The 23937-nt window shown below is 36.3% G+C and overlaps 1 protein-coding gene across 2 annotated transcripts in view; it reads left to right on the top strand.

Annotated features, from left to right (window-relative positions):
• The window catches only part of EPM2A (EPM2A glucan phosphatase, laforin), a 124482-nt gene that overhangs the window by 67810 nt on the left and 32735 nt on the right, over positions 1-23937 (top strand). For both annotated transcript variants that reach the window (XM_063605517.1, XM_024929011.4), the window contains one exon: positions 887-1061. In XM_063605517.1, the coding sequence (XP_063461587.1) occupies positions 887-1061 (175 nt within the window). The remainder of the gene's footprint in view (positions 1-886; positions 1062-23937) is intronic.

Genomic DNA, 23937 nt, shown 5'->3' with positions numbered 1-23937 from the left:
CTAATCATCTCCTAAAGGCCCCAGCTCCTAATACCAACACCTTGGGTGTTAGGATTTCAACATATAAATTTCGGGGGGACAAAAGCATTCATACCATAGCAACTAGTGTAGTTGATACTGGGCAGAATCGTGAAATAGGCAAATAATATTTTTAGAGATGTGTGTCTGCTTCCTTTGATCCATGGCCCTGGAAGGAAGATGCTGTGTCTTTGTGCATGTGACATCAGCAGGGAGCATCACAAAGGCATCAGACGCCAGAAAGGTGGGGGACTAGGAGAGGCAGGTGCTACTAGCTCCGCACTACTAGTTTTGTGACCTTGGGCAAGCTAGTTAATCTCTGTGAGACTTGTTTTCCTCATTTGAAAACAATAATAATAACTGTTTTACCTGTAAAGTAGATTTGATGTGGTCATTTATTACTTATTAATGCATTTATTTATAATTATGCATTTTTTTGTTGAGCTGATACTACAACACTTTATTCCTGAGTTTATTCGTAAATTTGCATACCAGAAAGATAGAAGTGTATAATACAGGGGCATTAATAGCTTTAAATACTTTTTTTAGGAGCTTCTCAGGCTGCAAAGTGATTCATAATGGCCTCTTAGAGCACTGAGAGGTACCATGAAGCTCTGAAAGAGTTAACATGCTTTTTATAACCCATGTACTCAAAGGGAGTAAAAAACTCTGATTTTCCTAAGTAGCTCTTTACAAATTCCTACCGTTCTGTTTTTCACTCTAGTCTTTTTTGTTTATACTGAAATGTGTAGATTAAGTAGCTTTATGTTTATTTTTTTCTTGCTATTAATTTTGTATCAGCTGCTTTGAGGATATTTAAACAAAACACTGATTTAATTGCTCTGTTTATCATTTTTTCTTGTTCTAGGCAATGGACCTCATCATGACCGTTGCTGTACTTACAATGAAAACAACTTGGTGGATGGTGTGTATTGTCTCCCAATAGGACACTGGATTGAGGCCACTGGGCACACCAATGAAATGAAGCACACAACAGACTTCTATTTTAATATTGCAGGCCACCAAGCCATGCATTATTCAAGGTAAAAATAGTGCTATATTTATAGGCATAGAAGTAGGACAAGAGGTAGCATTAGCACAATGGAAATATTTACTGTGTTCGAAACTGCAGTGTCTCACTTTGGAGGGGTCTATAGGCCTGTAGTACTTTGAGGAGAAAATTACAGTGAATCAGTGTGTGAGATTTTCTGGGTCTAGATGTGGAGGATTTTAAAAATAGAATTCTTTAATAAATGCATACCCTAGCATCAATATGTTTTGACCAGATAGTAGCTAACCAATCTGTGTACTTATGTAGTGGATTAAAAATAAGAACTACACTAAAATAGACTAAATTAATATTTGTGTCCTTTATGCTACTGACTACCAGTGAAACAAAAATTGGTATTTCCTTATACAATCTTATTCAAATAAATATGTGTGAAAATACAGGCACAGAACTAGATTGAATGTGATTATCTGCTTTATTATTTGCTAATATTTTGATTTATTTGTTCATTTAATTCCTAAACCAGGAGGTTGCTAAATAAAACATAAGGCTTATTATCCTTTTCTCCTTTCCCACTCATCAGAAGTGATTATTTTTAATCACTTTATAAAGGGTTAGTTTTTCTTGAGATTAAATCTAAATCTTAAACAATATGCATATGTGTTGCTTGTTAATGTACCAGTTTAAAAATAGCTATTGATTCCCCTCTATTACACATAAGAAATTGACATCTCTCATACTTGTCCTGTCTCCCCACTCCAGTCCCTACCAGGCATTTTTTGAGAAGTTCCATTGTTACTTACCATCATACAAATTCTATGTCTTGACCCATCAATTTTTCACAGTGTCTCCTAGTTTCCTACATTGTAAGAGTAGAGATTTTTTTTGTTCCTGTATTTTTTTCCACATCTATTTCCACCTACTAACTCCTGCTTTTAAATTACTTTTATAATTTCAAGGCTTATAGAATTTACATTAAACTTAGTAAATATAAATGTCTTTCACACTTCGATTATTTAAAATTTGAAAGCAATTGCCAACATTTAAAATATTATGTAAGTGTTATTTATTGTAGAACTTACAGTGTTTGTACCATACACAAGGAGATGCATTCTCATATTCTTAAAGAATGTGTTATTTTGAATGAGAGATACAATTAATATAAACAGAGTTGTGAGGGGTAAAAGAGAGAGAAAATGCAATTTCACAATAGTTTTAGGGAATTAATAGTCCTCTTGAACACATTTTTCTTTCAAACTTCTGGTAGATGTTGCCTTTGCTGATGGGTTGTATGCATAGAATGAGGAAGACAAGAGTTAAGCATGTCTCGTGGTTTTATGGCCTGAGCTACTGAATTAATGGTGTTGCCACTTACTGAGATGGGGAAGACTAGGAGATGAGCAATTTGAAGTAGGGATTGAGGTAAAAGTTCTACTTTAGTCATTTTTTGAAATGTCTGTTAGATTACAGGAAGGAAATTGATTTGATGTCAGAAATTTTATGGAGAGCTTGGAAATAAAGATATAAAATTGGCAGTTATCAAGACATAGATAGCATTCAAAATGTTGAGTCTAGATGAGACAATAGTAAATGAGTGAAGTATAGAAGAGACAAAGAGAAGAAGCAAAAATATTGAGCCCTGGTTCACACAATTTAGAAGTCAAGGAGAAGCAGAAGATCCAGAGAAAGGAATGAGAAGCAACACTTCTTGAGATGGTCTGACATTTAATGAGGATATGTTTATGGGTTCTTTTAAATGATCCTGAACCACATTTCCTGAATGAACCCTTTTTTCTGAAGAGTCATGTCTTGGGCTCTGGAGATTTTTTTCCACTGAATGATTATTTCTTCTCCTTGATTGCCTTTGCTCTTTGTCATTAGAGACACTCCTTAGATGGATGTTGGACCTCTTGGATTTACATTTTATATTTGTCATCTTTTTTATTGCTTTACATTTTGAGAGGCTTCTTTTTTTCCAATTCAACTATCGATTATTTTTTTCTTAATTTTGGTAATTGTATTCTTAATTTTCATGGACTTTTACTTATTCTGTTATTCACTTTTTGCATATTAGTTTGTTCTTGTTTATGAATGAGTATATTCATGAATCTTTCTTAGAATACTAATGAGAGTTATTTTTAAGTTCTCTTCTCTTACTGGAACTATACTTTTTCCTCATGAATCAATTGTTTTTCATTCATTTTGATCTTTCTTTTTTGTGTTATTATTGTTTTAGGTAACATGATTATTAGTTGTTCATATTTACTATGTGAAAGATTAGGTTGATTATTGTATATGGCTGTCATAATTTTCCTCTGCTATTACTGGCCTCTGTACCTGTGAGAGGTGTTGGGGGCAAGCTGTGCTCAGGTGGGCAGATCCTATCTTTCTCAGCAGACTCTAATCAGACAACCCACCTGCATACTTCCTCTGCCCCACCCTGAATGAAAAGACAGGCAGGGTCTGTTGTGGGGTACACCTCTCACTCTGAGAAAATTTGCTCTCTGAGTTGATGTTTTAATTTTTAAATAAAGTATTTCTTCAGCTTCACTTACAGTATCAAAGCTGTATGTGCAGGTGAGAGTGAACCTTAGTTCATATACTCAACTGTGCAAGAAAGCTTACGTTTCTTTATTTTCTTTAAAGCAACATAGTTTTACATCCAAGTCTCTATCCTACTGAATTCTCAGGTAATTCAACCTGTTATCCACTGCAAGGTGTAAATATATCTATGCTTATAAATAGTAATATATTAAAATGTATGTATACTATATAACACATTATATATTAATATAATAAATAATATATGTGTATGTATACCTGGAGTATAATATATAATCTAATATATACACACACACACACACACACACACACACACACACACCAAGTCCTGGGAATCTTTATTTTTCAACATCTCCATGTGATTTTTACATGTGTGAAAGGACAGTAGTTTAGAATAGAAAAGGAATATTTTAATGCACCTTCAGTTGTTTCAGTCTAACTCCCCTTAAAAATTCCAGCATAATTCACCTTCACATGAAACTGGGTAAGATGAAAATCTGAATTCAGTTTAAAAGAAAAGAGTCAGAAAGGCATTTTATATTTCATTATTAAATTGAAAACATCGAATTCTATCTGTTTGCCATGTTCATCTGACAATGTATAATGCTAAGATTATTTGTGAATTTATCTTAGCTGCTGAAATAGATACAGACAAGTAGATTATATGTTTGAGCATTTATACAATGGAAGTATTCAAACTCAACTAAGAATTTGTAATTACAGACTCTCACTCTTTAGTTTGAATATAGGAATGGAATTATGCCTAGAATTTTTTTATGGTTGGGATAAATCATATCAGAATGGAATTGCCAATATCCTTTATAAGGATAAGGCTTTTTAGAACATATATATCTAAAAATTAAATGTTATATAATAAGATAAATGGTAACTTCATTTATTCAGTAAGAATTGTGTGGATTACTCTGTGCAGCCCATGTTGAGTGCTGGACCATCAACAATGGAGAGACATGATCCTTGCTCTCATGGAACTTATGCTGTAGTGGAAGACAACATGTAAACAGCTGCAATACAGTTAAATATTTGCTGTAATGAAGTTATATATGTAGTGTAAAAAGGGACAGGAAAAATCTTTAATTCAAGGAAATCTTTATGAGGACGTAGAACTTGAACAGAAATGTGAAGCCATCTTTTTCTCAGGACATTTGGGAAAGGGAATTCAAGGTAAGAAGAATAGCGATATGGTTTGGCTGTGTCCCCACCCAAATCTCATCTTGCATTGTAGCTTCCACAGTTCTCATGTGTTGTAGGAGAGACTAGTGGGAGGTAATTGAATCATGGGGGCGAGTCTTTCCCATACTGTTCTCGTGATAGTGAATAAGTCTCATGAGATCTGATGGTTTTATAAGGAGGAGTTTCCCTGCACATGCTCTCTCTTTGTCTGCTGCCATCCATGTAAGACGTGACTTGCTCTTCCTTGCCTTCAACCATGATTGTGAGGCCTCCCGAGCCACGTGGAACTGTGAGTCCATTAAACCTCCTTCCTGTAAACGTTACCCAGTCTTGGGTATGTCTTTATTAGCAGAGTGAAAACGGACTAATGCAAATAGCAAGTGTACATATAGAGAGGTGTGAGAGAGCAATATTAGGGTAGCCACCTAATTTTCTCCAACCAGGATGCTTTGAGAGTAAAAAGAGGTACTTTACATAATTAGCCTGAACATGGGGTATAAAAATAGGACTTTACTGGGAATGCTAGGACATATGGCAACCTAGAGAACATGTCATGTAAAAGAGAACATTCTGGTACTTCTCAATATTCAGATGCATATATAAGCTGACAAGCACCTGTCTCCATAGAGAGACTACAGTTATCCTTTGATAGATCAGTGGAACAGAACAGAGCCCTCAGAAATAACGCCGCATATCTACAACTATCTGATCTTTGACAAACCTGAGAAAAACAAGCAATGGGGAAAGGATTCCCTATTTAATAAATGGTGCTGGGAAAACTGGCTAGCCATATGTGGAAAGCTGAAACTGGATCCCTTCCTTACACCTTATACAAAAATCAATTCAAGATGGATTAAAGACTTAAACGTTAGACCTAAAACCATAAAAACCCTAGAAGAAAACCTAGGCATTACCATTCAGGACATAGGCATGGGCAAGGACTTCATGTCTAAAACACCAAAAGCAATGGCAACAAAAGCCAAAATTGACAAATGGGATCTAATTAAACTGAAGAGCTTCTGCACAGCAAAAGAAACTACCATCAGAGTGAACAGGCAACCTACAGAATGGGAGAAAATTTTTGCAACCTACTCATCTGACAAAGGGCTAATATCCAGGATCTACAATGAACTCAAATAAATTTACAAGAAAAAAACAAACAACCCCATCAAAAAGTGGGTGAAGGACATGAACAGACACTTCTCAAAAGAAGACATTTATGCAGCCAAAAAACACATGAAAAAATGCTCATCATCACTGGCCATCAGAGAAATGCAAATCAAAACCACAATTAGATACCATCTCACACCGGTTAGAATGGCAATCATTCAAGAGTCAGGAAACAACATGTGCTGGAGAGGATGTGGAGAAATAGGAACACTTTTACACTGTTGGTGGGACTGTAAACTAGTTCAACCCTTGTGGAAGTCAGTGTGGCGATTCCTCAGGGATCTAGAACTAGAAATACCATTTGACCCAGCCATCCCATTACTGGGTATATACCCAAAGGACTATAAATCATGCTGCTATAAAGACACATGCACACGTATGTTTATAGCGGCACTATTCACAATAGCAAAGGCTTGGAACCAACCCAAATGTCCAACAATGATAGACTGGATTAAGAAAATGTGGCACATATGCACCATGGAATACTATGCAGCCATAAAAAATGATGAGTTCATGTCCTTTGTAGGGGCATGTATGAAGCTGGAAACCATCATTCTCAGCAAAGTATCACAAGGACAAAAAACCAAACACCGCATGTTCTCACTCATAGGTGGGAATTGAACAATGAGAACACATGGACACAGGAAGGGGAACATCACACTCTGGGGACTGTTCTGGGGTGGGGGGAGTGGGGAGGGATAGCTTTAGGAGATACACCTAATGCTAAATGACGAGTTAATGGGTGAAGCACACCAGCATGGCACATGTATAGATATGTAACTAACCTGTACATTGTGCACATGTACCCTAAAACTTAAAGTATAATGATAATAAAATAAAATAAATAAATAAATAAATAAATAAATGAAGCTTACGCAGGAAAAAAAAGAAATTAGCACCCATTCCATGTTATGATTTATCTAGAGAGGTTTATGTGTTACATTTTAGTTTTTGATTTTTAGCCAAGGTATACATGCCAATTCTTTAAACTTGTGTTTAAAGAATTTATCAGATCTACAAGTTTTATTATGAGAAAAAGAAATCTTTCTCCCTCTTCTTTCCCCCACCCAACCTCTCCCAATTTTGTCTTTCCACAGGCAGTCACTTTCATCTCTTTAAGTTGATAATTTGCTACTTAACTTCAGGTAAATGATAAATAATATGATTATATTACTACTGTTTGGTTTTAGATCTAGGTATTATCTATTGACTTTACAACTTGAAATATGAATATGTAGCTCTCTTTTCTTCTCCTTCTCCCACATCCATCCTATTGTTCAGTCTTCCCAATATAGTAATGCGTTATTTTTCATGAGATCAGTATTCCACGTGTATATTCATATGCCTATGTAAATGCTATTTAACAACCAAACAGTTCACAGATGTTTAAAGCTCCTCTGAAGAACTTACAGCTCTCAAGGTTGCTATTGAGAAGTCAAAGCCATTATGCTTTCCAATCTTTTATGTTCAAGTGTTTTTGTTTTTGTTTTTACTTCCGTAAACGAAGAAGCCTGCAGAATCTTTGCATTTCCAATAGTGTGAAATTCCATGATGAATGTCTTGGTTTGGGTCCATTTTATCCATTTTGCTAAGCTCTCAGTGCAGAAGACTTTAATTCTGCAAAGAAGTAAAACTTACTTCTTTGGAAGTAAATTTCTTCAATTATTTCTTTGATAATTTCCTCCCCTTTATTTCTGGAATTCCTATTACTGAATTATTGGGTCTCTGGCCTGAGTTTTCAATTTTCTTGTCTTTTATATTTTGCATTTCTTTTTTTTCTTTGTAAATATATTTTTCTTCTCCTTTTTTGTTTTTTATTATTATACTTTAAGTTCTAGGGTACATGTGCACAACATGCAGGTTTGTTACATAGGTATACATGTGCCATGTTGGTTTGCTGCACCCATCAACTCGTCATTTACATTAGGTATTTCTTCTAATGCTATCCCACCCCCAGTACCCCACCCCGTGACAGGCCCCAGTGTGTGATGTTCCCCACCCTGTGTCCAAGTGTTCTCATTGTGCAATTCCCACCTATGAATGTGAACATGCAGTTCACAGAAAACATGGTTTTCTGTCCTTGTGATAGTTTGCTGAGAATGATGGTTTCCAGATTCATCCATGTCCCTGCAAACGACATGAACTCATCCTTTTTTATGGCTGCATGGTATTCCATGATGTATATGTGCCACATTTTCTTAATCCAGTCTATCATTGATGGACATTTGGGTTGGTTCCAAGTCTTTGCTACTGTGAATAATGCCTCAATAAATATACGTGTGCATGTGTCTTTATAGTAGCATGACGTATAATCCTTTGGGTATATACCCAGTAATAGGATCACTGGGTCAAATGGTATTTCTAGTTCTAGATCCTTGAGGAATTGCCACACTGTCTTCCACAATGGTTGAACTAATGTACACTCCCACCAACAGTGTAAAAGCATTCCTATTTCCCCACATCCTCTCCAGCATCTGTTGTTTCCTGACTTTTTAATGATCACTATTCTAACTGGCGTGAGATGGTATCTCATTGTGGTTTTGATTTGTATTTCTCTGATGACCAGGGATGATGAACATTTTTTCATGTGTCTGTTGGCTGCATAAATGTCTTCTTTTGAGAAGTGTCTGTTCATATCCTTTGCCCACTTTTTGATGGGGTTGTTCGTTTTTTTCTTGTATATTTGTTTAAGTTCTTTGTAGATTCTGGATATTAGACCTTTGTCACGTGGGTAGATTGCAAAAATTTTCTCCCATTCTGTAGGTTTCCTGTTCACTCTGATGGAGTTTCTTTTGCTGTGCAGAAGCTCTTTAGTTTAATTAGATCCATTTGTCAATTTTGGCTTTTGTTGCCATTGCTTTTGGTGTTTTCATCATGAAGTCCTTGCCCATGCCTATGTCCTGAATGGTATTGCCTAGGTTTTCTTCCAGGGTTTTTATGGTTTTAGGTCTAACATTTAAGTCAATGTGTAAGGACGAGATCCAGTTTCAGCTTTCTACATACCGCTAGCCAGTTTTCCCAGCACCATTTATTAAATAGGGAATCCTTCCCCCATTTCTTGCTTTTGTCAGGTTTGTCAATGATCAGATGGTTGTAGAAGTGTGGTGTTATTTCTGAGGCCTCTGTTGTGTTCCATTAGTCTATAAATCTGTTTTGGTACCAGTACCATGCTGTTTTGGTTACTGTAGCCTTGTAGTATAGTTTGAAGTCAGGTAGCATGATGCCTCCAGCTTTGGTCTTTTTGCTTTTGATTGTCATGGCAATGCAGGCTCTTTTTTGGTTCCATATGAACTTCAAAGTAGTTTTTTTACAATTCTGTGAAGAAAGTCATTGGTAGCTTGATGGGGATGGCATTTAATCTATAAATTACCTGAGGCCATATGGCCATTTTCACGATATTGATTCTTCCTATCCATGAGCATGGAATGGTCTTCCATTTGTTTGTGTCCCCTTTTATTTTGTTGAGCAGTGGTTTGTAGTTCTCCTTAAAGAGGTCCTTCACATCCCTTGTAAGTTGGATTCCTAGGTATTTTATTCTCTTTGAAGCAATTGTGAATGGGAGTTCACTCATGATTTGGCTGTTTGTCTATTATTCGTGTATAGGAATTCTTGTGATTTTTGCACTTTGATTTTGTATTCTGAGACTTTGCTGAAGTTGCTTATCAGCTTAAGGAGATTTGGGCTGAGATGATGGGGTTTTCTAAATATACAATCATGACATCTGCAAACAGGGACAATTTGACTTCCTCTTTTCCTAATTGAATACCCTTTATTTCTTTCTCTTGCCTGATTGTCCTGGCCAGAACTTCCAACACTATGTTGAATAGGAGTGGTGAGAGAGAGCATCCTTGTCTTGTGCCGGTTTTCAAAAGGAATGCTTCCAATTTTTGCCCATTCAGTATAAAATTGGCTGTGGGTTTGTCATAAATAGCTCTTATTATTTTGAGATATGTTCCATCAATACCTAGTTTATTGAGAGTTTTTAGCATGAAGTGCTGTTGAATTTGTTGAAGGCATTTTCTGCTTCTATTGAGATAATCATGTGGTTTTTGTCATTGGTTCTGTTTATGTGATAGATTACATTTATTGATTTGCATATGTTGAATGAGGCTTGCATCCCACGGATGAAGCCAGCTTGATTGTGGAGGATAAGCTTTTTGATGTGCTGCTGGATTTGGTTTGCCAGTATTTTACTGAGGATTTTTGCATCGATGTTCATCAGGGATATTGGTCTAAAATGCTCTTTTGTGTGTGTGTGTGTCTCTGCCAGGCTTTGGTATCAGGATGATGCTAGCCTCATAAAATGAGTTATGGAGGAGTCCCTCTTTTTATATTGATTGGAATAGTTTCAGAAGGAATGATACCAGCTCCTCTTTGTACCTCTCATAGAATTTGGCTGTGAATCCATCTGGTCCTGGATATTTTTTGGTTGGTATGCTATCAATTATTGCCTCAATTTCAGAACCTGTTATTGGTCTATTCAGAGATTCAACTTCTTCCTGGTTTAATCTTGGGAGGGTGTATGTGTCCAGAAATTTATCCATTTCTTCTTGATTTTCTAGTTTATTTGGATAGAGGTGTTTATAGTATTCTATGATGGTAGTTTGTATTTTTTTGGGATCGGTGGTGTTATCTTCTTTATCATTTTTTTGTTGTGTCTGTTTGTTTCTTCTCTCTTTTTTTCTTTATTTGTCTTGCTAGCAGCCTATCAATTTTGTTGATCTTTTCAAAAAACCAGCTCCTGGATTCATTGATTTTTTTGAAGGGTTTTTTTGTGTCTCTATCTCCTTCAGTTCTGCTCTGATCTTAGTTACTTCTTGCCTTCTGCTACCTTTTGAATTTGTTTGCTCTTGCTTCTACAGTTCTTTTAATTGTGATGTTAGGGTGTCAATTTTATATCTTTCTGCTTTCTCTTGTGGGCATTTAGTGCTATAAATTTCCCTCTACACACTGCTTTAAATGTGTCCCAGAGATTCTGGTATGTTGTGTCTTTGTTTTCATTGGTTTCAAAGAACATCTTTATTTCTGCCTTCATTTCATTATTTACCCAGTAGTCATTCAGGAGCAGGTTGTTCAGTTTCCATGTAGTTGTGTGGTTTTGAGTGAGTTTCTTAATCCTGAGTTCTAATTTGATTTCACTGTGGTCTGAGAGACAGTTTGTTGTGATTTCTGTTCTTTTACATTTGCTGAGGAATGCTTTACTTCCAATTATGTGGCCAATTTAAGTGCGATATGGTGCTGAGAAGAATGTATATTCTGTTGATTTTGGGTGAAAAGTTCTGTAGATGTCTATTAGGTCTGCTTGGTGCAGAGGTGAGTTCAAGTCCTGGATATCCTTGTTCACCTTCTGTTTTGTTGATCTGTCTAATATTGACAGTGGGGTGTTAAAGTCTCCCATTATTATTGTTTGGGAGTCTAAGTCTCTTTGTAGGTCTCTAAGGACTTGCTTTATGAATCTGGGTGCTCCTGTATTGGGTGCATATATATTTAAGATAGTTAATTCTTCTTGTTGAATTGATCCCTTTACTGTTATGTAATGGCCTTATCTCTTTTAATCTTTGTTAGTTTAAAGTCTGTTTTATTGGTGACTAGGATTGCAACCCCTGCTTTTTCTTGCTTTCCATTTACTTGGTAGATCTTCCTCCATCCCTTTATTTTGAGCCTATGTGTATCTCTGCACGTGAGATGGGTCTCCTGAATACAGCACACTGATGAGTCTTGACTCTTTATCTAATTTGCCAGTCTGTGTCTTTTAATTGAGGCATTTAGCCCATTTACATTTAAGGTTAATATTGTTATGTATGAATTTGATCCTGTCATTATGATGTTAGCTGGCTATTTTGCCCATTAATTGATGCAGTTTCTTCATAGCATCGATGGTCTTTACTATTTGGCATGTTTTTGCAGTGGGTGGTAACAGTTGTTCCTTTCCATGCTTAGTGCTTCCTTCAGGAGATCTTGTAAGGCAGGCCTTGTGATGACAAAATCTGTCAGCATTTGCTTGTCTGTAAAGTATTTTATTTCTCCTTCACTTATGAAGCTTAGTTTGGGTGGAAATGAAATTCTGGGTTGAAAATTATTTTCTTTAAGAATGTTGAATATTGGCCCCCACTCTCTTCTGGCTTGTAGGGTTTCTGCAGAGAGATCTGCTGTTAGTCTGAGGGTTTCCTTTTGTGGGTAACCCGACCTTTCTCTCTGGCTGCCCTTAACATTTTTTTCTTCATTTTAACCTTGGTGAATCTGACAATTATGTGTCTTGTGGTTGCTCTTCTTGAGGAGTATCTTCATGGTGTTCTCTGTATTTCCTGAATTTGAATGTTGGCCTGCCTTGCCAGGTTGGAGAAGTTCTCCTGGATAATATCCTGAAGAGTGTTTTCCAACTTGGTTCCATTCTCCCTGTCACTTTCAGGTACACCAATCAAATGTAGATTTGGTCTTTTCACATAGTGCCATATTTCTCGGAGGCTTTGTTTGTTTTTACTCTTTTTTCTCTAATCTTGTCTTCTTACTTTATTTCATTAATTTGATCTTCAATCACTAATATCCTTTCTTCCACTTGATCAAATTGGCTACAGAAGCTTGTGCATGTGTCACAAGGTTCTCGTGCCATGGTTTTCAGCTCCGTCAGGTCATTTTAGGTCTTTTCTACACTGTTTATTAGTTAGCCATTTGTCTAACCTTTTTTCAAGGTTTTTAGCTTCCTTCTGATGGGTTAGGACATGTTCATTTGGCTCGGACAAATTTGTTATTACTGACCTTCTAAAGCCTTCTTCTCTGTTAACTTGTCAAGGTCATTCTCTGTCCAGCTTTGTTCCATTGCCCCCAAGGAACTGCAGTCCTTTGGAGGAGCAGAGGTGCTCTGGTTTTTAGAATTTTTAACTTCTCCTCTGGTTTCTCTCTATCTTTGTGGTTTTATCTACCTTTCGTCCTACAGACCTACAGGTGGGGTTTGGTGTAGATGTCCTTTTTGTTGATGTTGATGCTATTTCTTTCTGTTTGTTCATTTTCCTTCTAACAGTTAGGTCCCTCAGCTTCAGGTCCGTTGGAGTTCGCTTCAGGTCCACTCCAGACCCTGTTTGCCTGGTTATCACCAGTGGAGGCTGCAGAATAGCAAATATTGCTGCCTGATCCTTCCTCTGGAAGCTTCGTCCCAGAGGGGCACCCGCCTGTATGAGGTGTCTGTTGGCCCCTACTGGTAGGTGTCTCCCTGTTAGACTACACGGGGGTCGGGGACCCACTTGAGGAGGCAGTCTCTTCGTTCTCAGTGCTCAAATGCTGGGAGAACCACTGCTGGGAGAACCACTGCTCTCTTCAGAGCTGTCAGACAGGGATGTTTAAGTCTGCAAAGTTTCTGCTGCCTTTTTTTCAGCTGTGTCCTGCCCACAGAGGTGGAGTCTATAGAGGCAGTAGGCCAAGCTGAGCTGCAGTGGGCTCTGTCCAGTTTGAGCTTCCTGGCCACTTTATTTACCTACTGAAGCCTCAGCAATAGCAGACGCCCTCCCCTCCCCCCACCAGGCTGCAGCCTCTCAGGTTGATCTCAGACTGCTACACTAGCAGTCAACAAGGCTCCGTGGGCATGGGACCCGCCGAGCCAGGCACGGGAGAGAATCTCATGGTCTGCTGGTTGCTAAGACCATGGGAAAAGTGCAGTATTTGAGTGAAAGTGTCCTGTTTTTCCAGGTACAGTCTGTCATAGCTTCCCTTGGCTAGGAAAGGGAAATCCCCCTACCCCTTGCACTTCCTGAGTGAGGCAATGCGCCACCCTGCTTTGGCTCACCCTCCGTGGGCTGCACCCACTGTCCAACCAGTCCCAGTGAGATGAACCAGGTACCTCAATTGGAAATGCAGAAATCACCTATCTACTGCGTCGATCACACTGGGAGCTGCAGATCAGAGTGCTTCCTATTCGGCCATCTTGGAATGGATTCCTAAAGATATTTTTCTTAAGTTTATCATCCCACACTCCTATTTAGTTTTGTATTTCTGCTATTATTTATTTTTGAGGAAAATAAGTTTGAGTTTTTTAAAAATATTCTGTTTTTATCATGGTTAGATTATTTCTAGGGAGACAGCAAACAATTGGTTTTTTTTTTAATTTTAAAAACAAATTTCTTTCCCTGACATTGTTTTTGTGTGTTCCAAATTGTTTTAATGTATTTTTTTCTCTTCAGTTTGTCTCAATAGCTCACATTAGAGGATTTCCTCTGGTACCTGGAAATTCTTAGTTTTTTGCTTCTCTTTAAGTGTGGGAGACAAAAGCACAGATTAGAGGCTCTGAGTATATAGATGTGTGTGTGACTACATGATCTGACTGCCCTATTTAGATGGGAAACCTCTGATGTGAGATCTTTAGATCTTTCCTTCTATACTACTTTTTTTTCCTAGACAAGGCTTTGCCAAACTCCTGCCTGGAGGGTGAAGGTCTGTACTGGGACCTAAGTGTAGGAGGCTGGCTGAGGGGATCTCTGCTTCCAATGTACGTAATACACTTAATTCCTCTGTTTTTATTGTGATGTTTCTTCCTTGTGCCGGGGTTCCCCCAGTCCAGAGACTTCTTTAACCTTTTCAAGAGAATAAACCTCGTCTTTTGCTAGGACTGGGGAGGGAAAGTTTCCCAGCTGAGGAGAGTGTAAAAGTGAATCTGGCATCTGGCTGCTTCTTAAACAGGCTTTCAACTAGTTCTTATTTCTTTTTCTCATATCTAAAAGTATCTGGTGGTACCCATTTCTGAGCCTGTTGGAGATTCCGTAGTATCATTGTAGTTAGTTCTCACCATTCCCTACTGCTGGCATTAGGACTTTGTTGTTTGTTGTAGCTCTGTTAAATTTTTCAACAATTAACCAATTGCTTTCCAACTTCTATAATTTTATTGTTACTGTCTTTTCATTTCTGTGACCTTAGGGGCCTGTGTTTTAAAGGGATTTGGGGAAAGAGTCAAGAATTTGGTGAAAGATTCTAGATGTGTGGAATCAATTTGTGTGCAATAAAATAAACTGAAATAAAATATAAAACTTGGTAAATAGCTCAATAAATATTAAATCCACATTTAGCTTATACTATGTTTCTTTGGCCCAGGTAAGATTCTTTCATGCTAGAATGAGATTTTAAAAATCAATGTGCATTTTTATATTCAGGCTACAGTTAGTACCAAACTATACCACCCTCTTCAATAGAATTATTTTTCATGCAAAAGAATGGATATTTGCATTAAGGGACACATATAACTAACTTAATGAGATGTTAGTGGTTAAGGACTGTAATTTCTGTTCCTTGAAAAGGCTTATTGCCAATTAAATACACTTCAAGAGGCATAAATTAGATTTTATGAACATCACACTTCACACTCTTTCAAAAATGTTACAGTTTAGAAAATGTATTGTAAAAGCATGTTTATACTTTTACCTTCTTTGGCTTAGAAAGAAATTCTATACAGTAAATTTTGAAACTCAAAATTATTTTACACACTATAGAACAATAATTTTGCACATTTAAAAATACTATTTTATCTGGCATTCTTTTAAATGAATGAAGTTAATTACTTTGGAGACAGACTAAGGAGCTAGGGTTCTAGCCTCAGCTCTCTCATTTACTCATGGGTAACCTTGGAACAATCCTGTAACAGTTCTAGAAATTTTAATTTCCTAATTTGCAAAGTGAGCTGGTTGAACTAGATGACTATTAAAAGTATAGTTCTGGAAATAATCAAGGTTAACACCTGATTAATGTCAATGTTAATTTCAAAAGCTAAGGCTTATATCACATTTTGCCAACATGTAATATTGACTCACAATGACTATACTCCATATCAGCTTCTCTGCTTTCAGATCCAGGGACCAAAGGCCTGAATTCCAGTTGTGCCTCAAGATGGTGCTTTCCCTCATTTTTGTAGCTCAAGACGTACATTCAACTCAAGAGTCCAGCTCTACAGCAGCTATATTTGGAAATACACATATTTTATAGCCAGTATATAAATGATTTTTAATAAGTATGTATACACTTCTTGTATAATGATAAGTTTTTTTTTTACTTTGCTCGCATTTATAAATCAAACTTCGACAAGAATCTTTTTTGGAGTAAACAGAGAATAGCCACAGAATTTGGTGTGCAATGGGACCTAATTACATAGTCCTGCTTCTATAGTTCACAGTCAAGACATTACTGGGCAAAGATAGACACTAATTTCAATTAGCATTTCCATCTGATTCAATGATTTGAGATTCTTTTAAATCTTAAGACCAAGATTACAATTGTTCATATCAGTAGGAAAGGAAAACAACATGCTTCTCCTTTTTGTTGAATTCTTCTGACTGGGGAATGATTTTTATTGAGTATTAACTGGGCGTGTGAGAGTTCTCTAAGAGTACCTTTTTTCTATCTGAATAATGCTGTTCATACGGTCAAATTAATTGCTAGATATCCTCTTTTTCTTATGTTTTCGAAATGTATTTTTATATAAGAGAAATATATTTAAATATATTAAGCAAAATACATATTTTATCTCATATATATCATTATATTAGAATGATTTATTTTCAACACCATATCAAAGAATATTAGTGTTAGTAGCATTTTAATGGTAATAGGGCCTAGTGCAAGCATAGTCCCTTAATTCTTGTTTCTTAAGAGTCATTTAGAACCTATCAGCTAAAGTGTATGAAGAAATAAATCAGTTTTGGCAGACCATGCTGTTCCGGAATCAGTACAATTGTAAAGGAAGCAGCTGTATTTTTGTGCTCCCTCGTGTATTATCAGCAGCATTGTTGTTTAAATGGTGATGGAAATGTCTTGACCAGTGGTGAATGAAAGGAAGACTGGAAAGGAGAGAGCTTGACTGCTAGATCTCAGGTTGTATCATAGGAATGGTGGTAAGAAAGATAATGATTTTATCATATAAATTAAGCAAACTGGATTTATTATAAGTCATGAATGATGTGGGTAAGATATGGTGGTTTTACTGTAAAATATAGAATTTTACTACAAAAGAGATCAGAGCAATGAGGGAAGGTTAGAAAGGTGAAGGAAATTTATAAGGTGGGAGCCATAGCAGAATATTTTCATGTTAATAAACATTATCCCAGAGAGTAGAGAAAAATTAATGATTAAGAAGAGAAAGGAGAGAACTGCAGGAGCAAAATCTATGTGTAAGCAAGAGTGAACCGAACCAGGAGAATAAACGATTCATCTCTGGTCCTAGGAGGAAGGCAGAGAACTTGGGCATGGATCCAGTAGGTTGAATCAGCAGTGAGAGCATGTGGAAGTTTGGTTTTTGATGGCTCTTTTCTCAGTGAAATAGGAAGCAAGGTCATCAGACAATAATGAGAAGAGAGAGAAGATTTAGGTTTGAATGAGATATATGGACTGGGTGACTAATGGAATATGAATGTACTGACTCATGAATTTTAAAATAAAACTCTCCCAATTCCAATATGACAGTGGCCATGACAACCAAAGAAGAGTTATTCTTTCTTATAACAAATACAGAAGACAGAATATTTTTGACAAGCTTGGCTAGCCTTTTTCCAGGGTTTTCTACGTGACGCTAGCCAGATCAGAAAGAAGTCTAAGTAACATGCTGAAGTGGAAGCTTGGCAGACTGGAAATTTTATATGATGTTTTTCAGTGCTAGAATTAAATCTATTATGCGAACCATTATGGAAGGTCTGCTTCAGGAAGCCCAGCTGATTATATTAGGGTCAGTGAACACATCAGGGAATATTTATATCTTGTTTTCAGAAGGTGTATTATGGTCACTTTGCCATTCATTGATTATGATTATTTAAATTGGCTTCAAATGACTTGTTTCTTAGATCATAGTCTACTCTTTTGCGGAACAGATGGGAAGGATTATCAAACCCTTGGAAGAGGGTTCAGTTAAAAACCAGTAGTCAAAATGCATATATTACTTACTATGTATTAGAATTAATTTTGCTGTTACCTATTTCTATATCATAAAGGCCCTATTATAACTTCTCTGTTCACAGACTTTTTTTTGAAACATGAACTCTTTATTATCTTGTTTTGATAAGTTGTAAAATGCCTTTCCTGTCTTCCTTTTTCTAAGTCCTTTTAATTTTTCTCTTTGGATGTCATGAAGACTTATTGTTCCTGATAAATGAGTCAATAGTGATGAAAATATCAGCTTGATTCATTAGCAGGTATAAACATTACACTGAAAAAAATACTGAGTGTATCAACACACAGACCTACTCACACACTCACTCATATATACACACATGCATGTACACACACGTATACACTGATAACATCTACTTGTACAGGCTCTCCCTTGTATAATGAAAGAATTATTTTCTATCCAAAGACCATATGGTGTGTTTGATGGTCCTGTAGCAGGACTCTGGGATCCACACTGATGAAAATAGGAAGTAGATTTTAGATGTTTTACAAATAATATACTGGGCAAGTAAAACCATATAATGCTTTATAACCCTTAGCTACTTCTGACTACGAGGGAAAAGTCATCTTACACAGTGTCCCCTCATGCTATAGATGAACAAAGTGGGAACGAAAGCCATGGAGGTACTGCTCTGGGATCATAGCAGCCAATAAGTAGCAGAACTGCCATTCCCAGATTCTCCTCCATCCACCTCTTAATTATTGTATCTTCACAAGACAGGGTCTCTACTTTCTTGCCCCAGAGTAGTCTATCATCAATTTCTGACCAAAACATAAAAAAGGATACAAATGAATGCCAAAAAAAATCGTGCCTATTTTCATTAATCAAATTTTAAAGCTTATATATTCCATATAAGTCTAGATAAGTTGAATTAATTATAAAAAGGACCTGAAACCTTTTTTTCTCTCCAAGGACCTTCATGCCATTTTTTAAAAAGATCTATTTATTCAGTCATTTGCCTTGTAGTTTAACTCACCTCATTGTCCTTCTCCATCTTATTATCTTGACCATTATATTAATTGCTTGTCTCATTATCCTTTTTTTCTTAGATTGCAGATCCTGTCCCAACACCCCTTTCTTCTATAAGACTTCTTTGGCCTGTTTAGCTTTACTGAGGCAATTATTATTAATCTTAATTTATTTGCTATCATTTCCATTGCTATACCCCCCAGTTGGACATGTTTACTGCATACCCCATTAGGAATAGGCACTTGATGTTAGAGAAAGGCATTTTATGAGAGGATTTTACAGTGCAGAGTATGTCACATTTTTTTTACTGCTATTCCAACCTAATTATATTAGGTATGACTCCTCATGCTAAGTTTTATGGAAACTTAAATGTGTAAAATCTCGAAGCTCAGACCCATAGTTGCATTAAATAGGAAGTCACCAATGAAATTTATTTAAATGTTGACCTCTCCAAGGTCTTAAGATTGTATTTTGACAGCAATTTTTTGCTTGGCCAAACTTTAGTCAGGTCCCTGAACCTCCTCCTAGACCACCTGTAAAAGGGCCTATATAAGCATTTTCCTTGTAAAATCCATTTTTAGCAAAGAACCCAGCTAAGTCAATTTAGCAAGAACCCCATCCTTGATATCTGATCGGGTTCCTCATTTTCCATTATCCCCAACTGATATCTGATCCCCCTGACATGACTTTAGTGAGAATCCTGTGGCTAGGTTTAGCCAGAATCCCATTTACCCCTGATATATCCTCTTAGTAATTTTCTATCCACTGATCCCCACCTTGCTCCTTGACTGTAAATTCCTACTTGCTCATGCTGTATTCGGAGGTGACCCAGTCTCTCTCCTCTACCACAAAATCCCATTGTTTTAGTCTCTGTACCTATCATGATCAGTCATAATCAATCCTAAGTTTACCTTACCTTGCTTTAACAAGTATCATTAAATGATTTTTTTGAACAATTTTCAGGCTAATTTTTCTTGGTCTAGTTTTAGGCAGAATGAGAAACCTAAAGCTAAAATTAATGATCAATCAGGAAAGAAAATTCAGCATATCAAAAATGATAAATTAATTAGAAAAATGATCATTTGTTATAAAAATAATAGGTTTATACAAATGATCAGGAATGATTTTTTTTGGTGCCAAGTGTAGTATATTTACATTTATATAGCTACTTGTATGTTTACAGTTTGTTCCTAGTCATTTCTTAGACAAATTAGAAAGAGAGAGAAGTGAACACAGAGAAGGAAGTGGGAAGAAGGGAGGAACACAGACTTCTCATCTGGACTTGACCAGTTTTCATTCAGCTATTCTGTGACAGTAGGTGGGGAAATGGTTTTTTCAAAAACCCATTTCCTTTCCAAGCATGCTCTGTCCCTTGAAATTTTACTCTGAATAATCTGTTGTTTCTGATGTTACCAGACGTTTGGAAATAGGGCTTTTTGTGTGTCTTATTGCTTATAGCCATAATGATGGGTTTTTTTTACTTCAGATCTTTCCAAAGAAAGCAAAGCCCAGAGATGCAGTGAATGTGAAAGAACCATTATGATAGAGATCAGTGATCACATGTATTGATCAAAGATGCTCAGCCGGAGTAATGGTTATTTACAGTTGAGGGGGTTTCAAGAGCCATTCTTTAACTTAGGATAATCAAATCCGATACTGTGAATTAAGAAGGAATAAAAGGGATAAATCAAGTAGAGTAAAAGTTGGAAAATAGATTTGAACATTCATATGCCTAGTTTCAAAATCTTTTTCATGAGATTGTTTAACACTATTTCCTACTGAAAAAAGAACACGTAAAAAGCTGAGTTTAGAAGTATCATTCTGATTACATACCATTTTCCCAGTATTGTATTAAGTACTGTGAAAGCTTTTCAGCTTAAATAAAGTGAAATTAGATGGTGTTTGTTTTTAATCACAAAGGTGTTCTTCACTTTCAGAAAGGATTCCCTTCATTTAAACAAGTTCACATTCTCAGGATAGAGCAGTGGGGTTGGGATTCCTCTTCAGCCTGAATTAATAATAGCTGAGGCATGATTTTGTTCTGGTCACTATGACTAGAAAAATTCAAAAGTAGAAAAAATATACACTCAAGATTCTATACAGTAATGCACCAGTTAATTCACACTTCAAAGATGAGTAATGAGAAGTTTAAAAGCTGAAATTTGTGGCCTGGTGAACTGCAGATTGTGAAAGGGCGTTTATAAAACTTTACATAGGAATGTGCCTCATCTATCAGGTTTTGCCCCTTCTGTTCCCCTTTCTTTTCTTCTCTACCACTGTCTTGATTTCCAGTCTACTTCTTTCTCGGACCCGCACCCGACTTTGTTTTTCAGGGCCTCTGTTGCTGTGCCCTGTCTCCCTCTCTAACCTTCTCTGTCTTTTCTTGTCCTCTCTTCCTATTTTAGTGCCCTTTCCCCTTTTCTTTATTGTCTTCTTGATACTTTATTAACTGGCCACGATATGAGATTGAAGTCCAAGTCTAAACGCATATTTAAAACGTTTTGTACTGTCTGTTCTAAATATGCTGATTAGGTGACTTTGATCTGCTTTCATTCTTTTCATTCAGCAATTTTTTAAAAAATTTATTATTTTATGTTATTTTGTGGCAGAGTCTTGCTGTCTCCCAGGCTGGAGTGGAGTGGCGTGATCTTGGCTCACAGCAACCTCCGCCTCCTGGGTTCAAGCGATTCTCCTGCTTCAGCCTCTCGAGTAGCTGGGACTACAGGCATGCGCCACCATGCCCAGCTAATTTTTATATTTTTAGTGGAAACAGGGTTTCATCATGTTGGCCAGGCTGGTCTCGAATTCCTGACCTCAGGTGATCCGCCTGCCTCTGCCTGTCAAAGTGCTGGGACTACAGGCGTGAGCTACCGCACTCAGCCAGCAAATGTTTTTTGAGTGCCTACATTTTGCTAGGAGTTAGATATTGGAGTAAAAAGTTAAACAAGGCTTAGTGTCTCCTTCAGAAGCGAATAGTCTCATGGTAGAGACAAATAAAATATGTATTATTGTTCCCAGTATTGTATTAGGTATTCTTAAAGTTTTTCAACTTCAATAATAATAAAATAAAATGGTATTTGCTTTTATCACAGAGGTATTCTTCACTTTGCTTTCCCTTACATTTAGACAAGTCCACATTCTCAGGATAGAGCTATGGAGATCTCTTTTCGGCCTGAATTAACAATACCTGAGGAATGATTTTGGGTTAGATATTGGGATACAAAGTTAAACAAGGCCTAGTCTCTTCTTCAGAAGCTAATAGTCTCATGCTAGAGACAAATAAAATATGTATTACTATGAAGATCTTAATATCGTTGTTAAAAGATAATTTTTCAGAAAAATTAAATTTAATAGAGTTTAATTGAGCAAAGCATGATTCACAAATCAGCTCCCCACCTCCCACCTGCCCTAGCCTGCAACCAGAATAGGTAGGTTCAAAGCGACTCTGCTACATGGTTGGATGATATTTATGGATTTTAAAAAAAAGCAAAATGAAGTATAGAAAATGGAAGTAAGGTACGGAAACATCTGGATTGATTACAGCTTAGCATTTAGCCTATCTGAACACAGTTTGAACAGCTGGGTGCCTGCGATTGGCTGGAACTCTGTGGTTGGTACAAGAGTAGGTTACAGTCTGTTTACACATCCAGTTAGGTTACAGTTCACTATGCATGGGTAAACCTTTAGGACAAACTTAAAATATGTAATGAGGCAGCTTTAGGCCAAACTTAATTTAACAAAATTAAGTGACTTTTTACTTCTCTGTGATTTTTCAACTTATTTTCTTTAATTGATCTCTAGTTTAAATCTTGCTATATTTAGTATGTGATTTGCTTTCACAAATTTAGTTAATATTTAATTTTAAGGAACAATTATTTTTTAATAAAGGGAGAGTTGATGGTACTTAAAATTTTATGAAGTAAGGAAATGAACAAAAATTGTATTTACCTCATATTCTGATTTTCTTATCCTAATAAAATCTTTTCAATAATTATACTGTTGAAGTACAGAAAAAGCCTTCTGGGTAAAGTACAATGCTGCCTCAAAATTGTGCTTTAGATTCTTATCATTATTAAAGAATAAAGTTTCATAGAGTATTGGGTATAGGACTGTTGCTTTGCACAATTCCAGAGTGTATGATTCATGCAGTAGTTTACGTGAATCCTCCCACCCTATCCCACCCTATCTTGTGGGAAAATTGGTTGGTTAATAATTTTAGATATCACACAGAAAGTTAGTGGGGATTGTAATATTTGGATTAACATTTACTTGAAAATTTTATGGTAAATTTTTTGACCAAAGACATAGTAATAGCTTCTAGGAAGTGACCTATATTAATCATTTTTAGTTTGTAAGTCAAGTGGATGGTATTCCTTCACATCTCCTTTGAAACTATTTGAATGAGTTAACTAACGCCTCTTATATCATTTAATTCTCATGCATATCCAACTTTACAGCCTGAAAAATCTTTCTGGAATTGCTATATGAAAAAGTATCTAAGCCTAAGGAACAAATATTTATAAACACAATAGGAAAATGGAGATTTCACAATAGGAAAAAAAAGTATAGAGAGGCAGCTAATCCACTGACAAGACTAAGAGTTAATATTAATTTATTTAAAAATCAAAACCATTTTTGAGATTTGAATTTTAAATTTAGAAAACTACTGTGTCTTTTCACTACTTTAACTTATAAAAGCAAGATAGATTTTTTTAACTTATTTTGATTTGTGAAATAGCCTTAAAAGGCATTTGTCATTCCAGAGTAGATATTTTTGTCTTGCTTATTAATTTGTATTTTAATGAAAATAACATAACTTTCATCTGGTATTCAGTGAACTATGCTATTACAGAATAAGACTGAAGTAAGATCTTTTGGTTGTATTTTAAATGAAAAGAATAGGAAAAGCATCCACTGGGATTTCTGCTTTTAACAAAAACAACTAAATCTCTGATAGAAAATGTCTCAGAGTTCTAGTAATAGTAATGAGAGACAGAAATAATGAGTTTAGGAGCAAAAGTCACATCTATTGTGCTGTAAATGGTAAATTCAAGCTACAGATCCTCATTAAAAATAAGAAGGCCATGAATTTAACAAATGCTAT

This window comes from Pan paniscus, chromosome 5 (genome assembly GCF_029289425.2).
Source record: "Pan paniscus chromosome 5, NHGRI_mPanPan1-v2.0_pri, whole genome shotgun sequence".
Taxonomy (NCBI): domain Eukaryota; kingdom Metazoa; phylum Chordata; class Mammalia; order Primates; family Hominidae; genus Pan; species Pan paniscus.
Note: the sequence above shows the minus strand (reverse complement) of the source record. Positions and strands in the feature narration are given on the sequence as shown.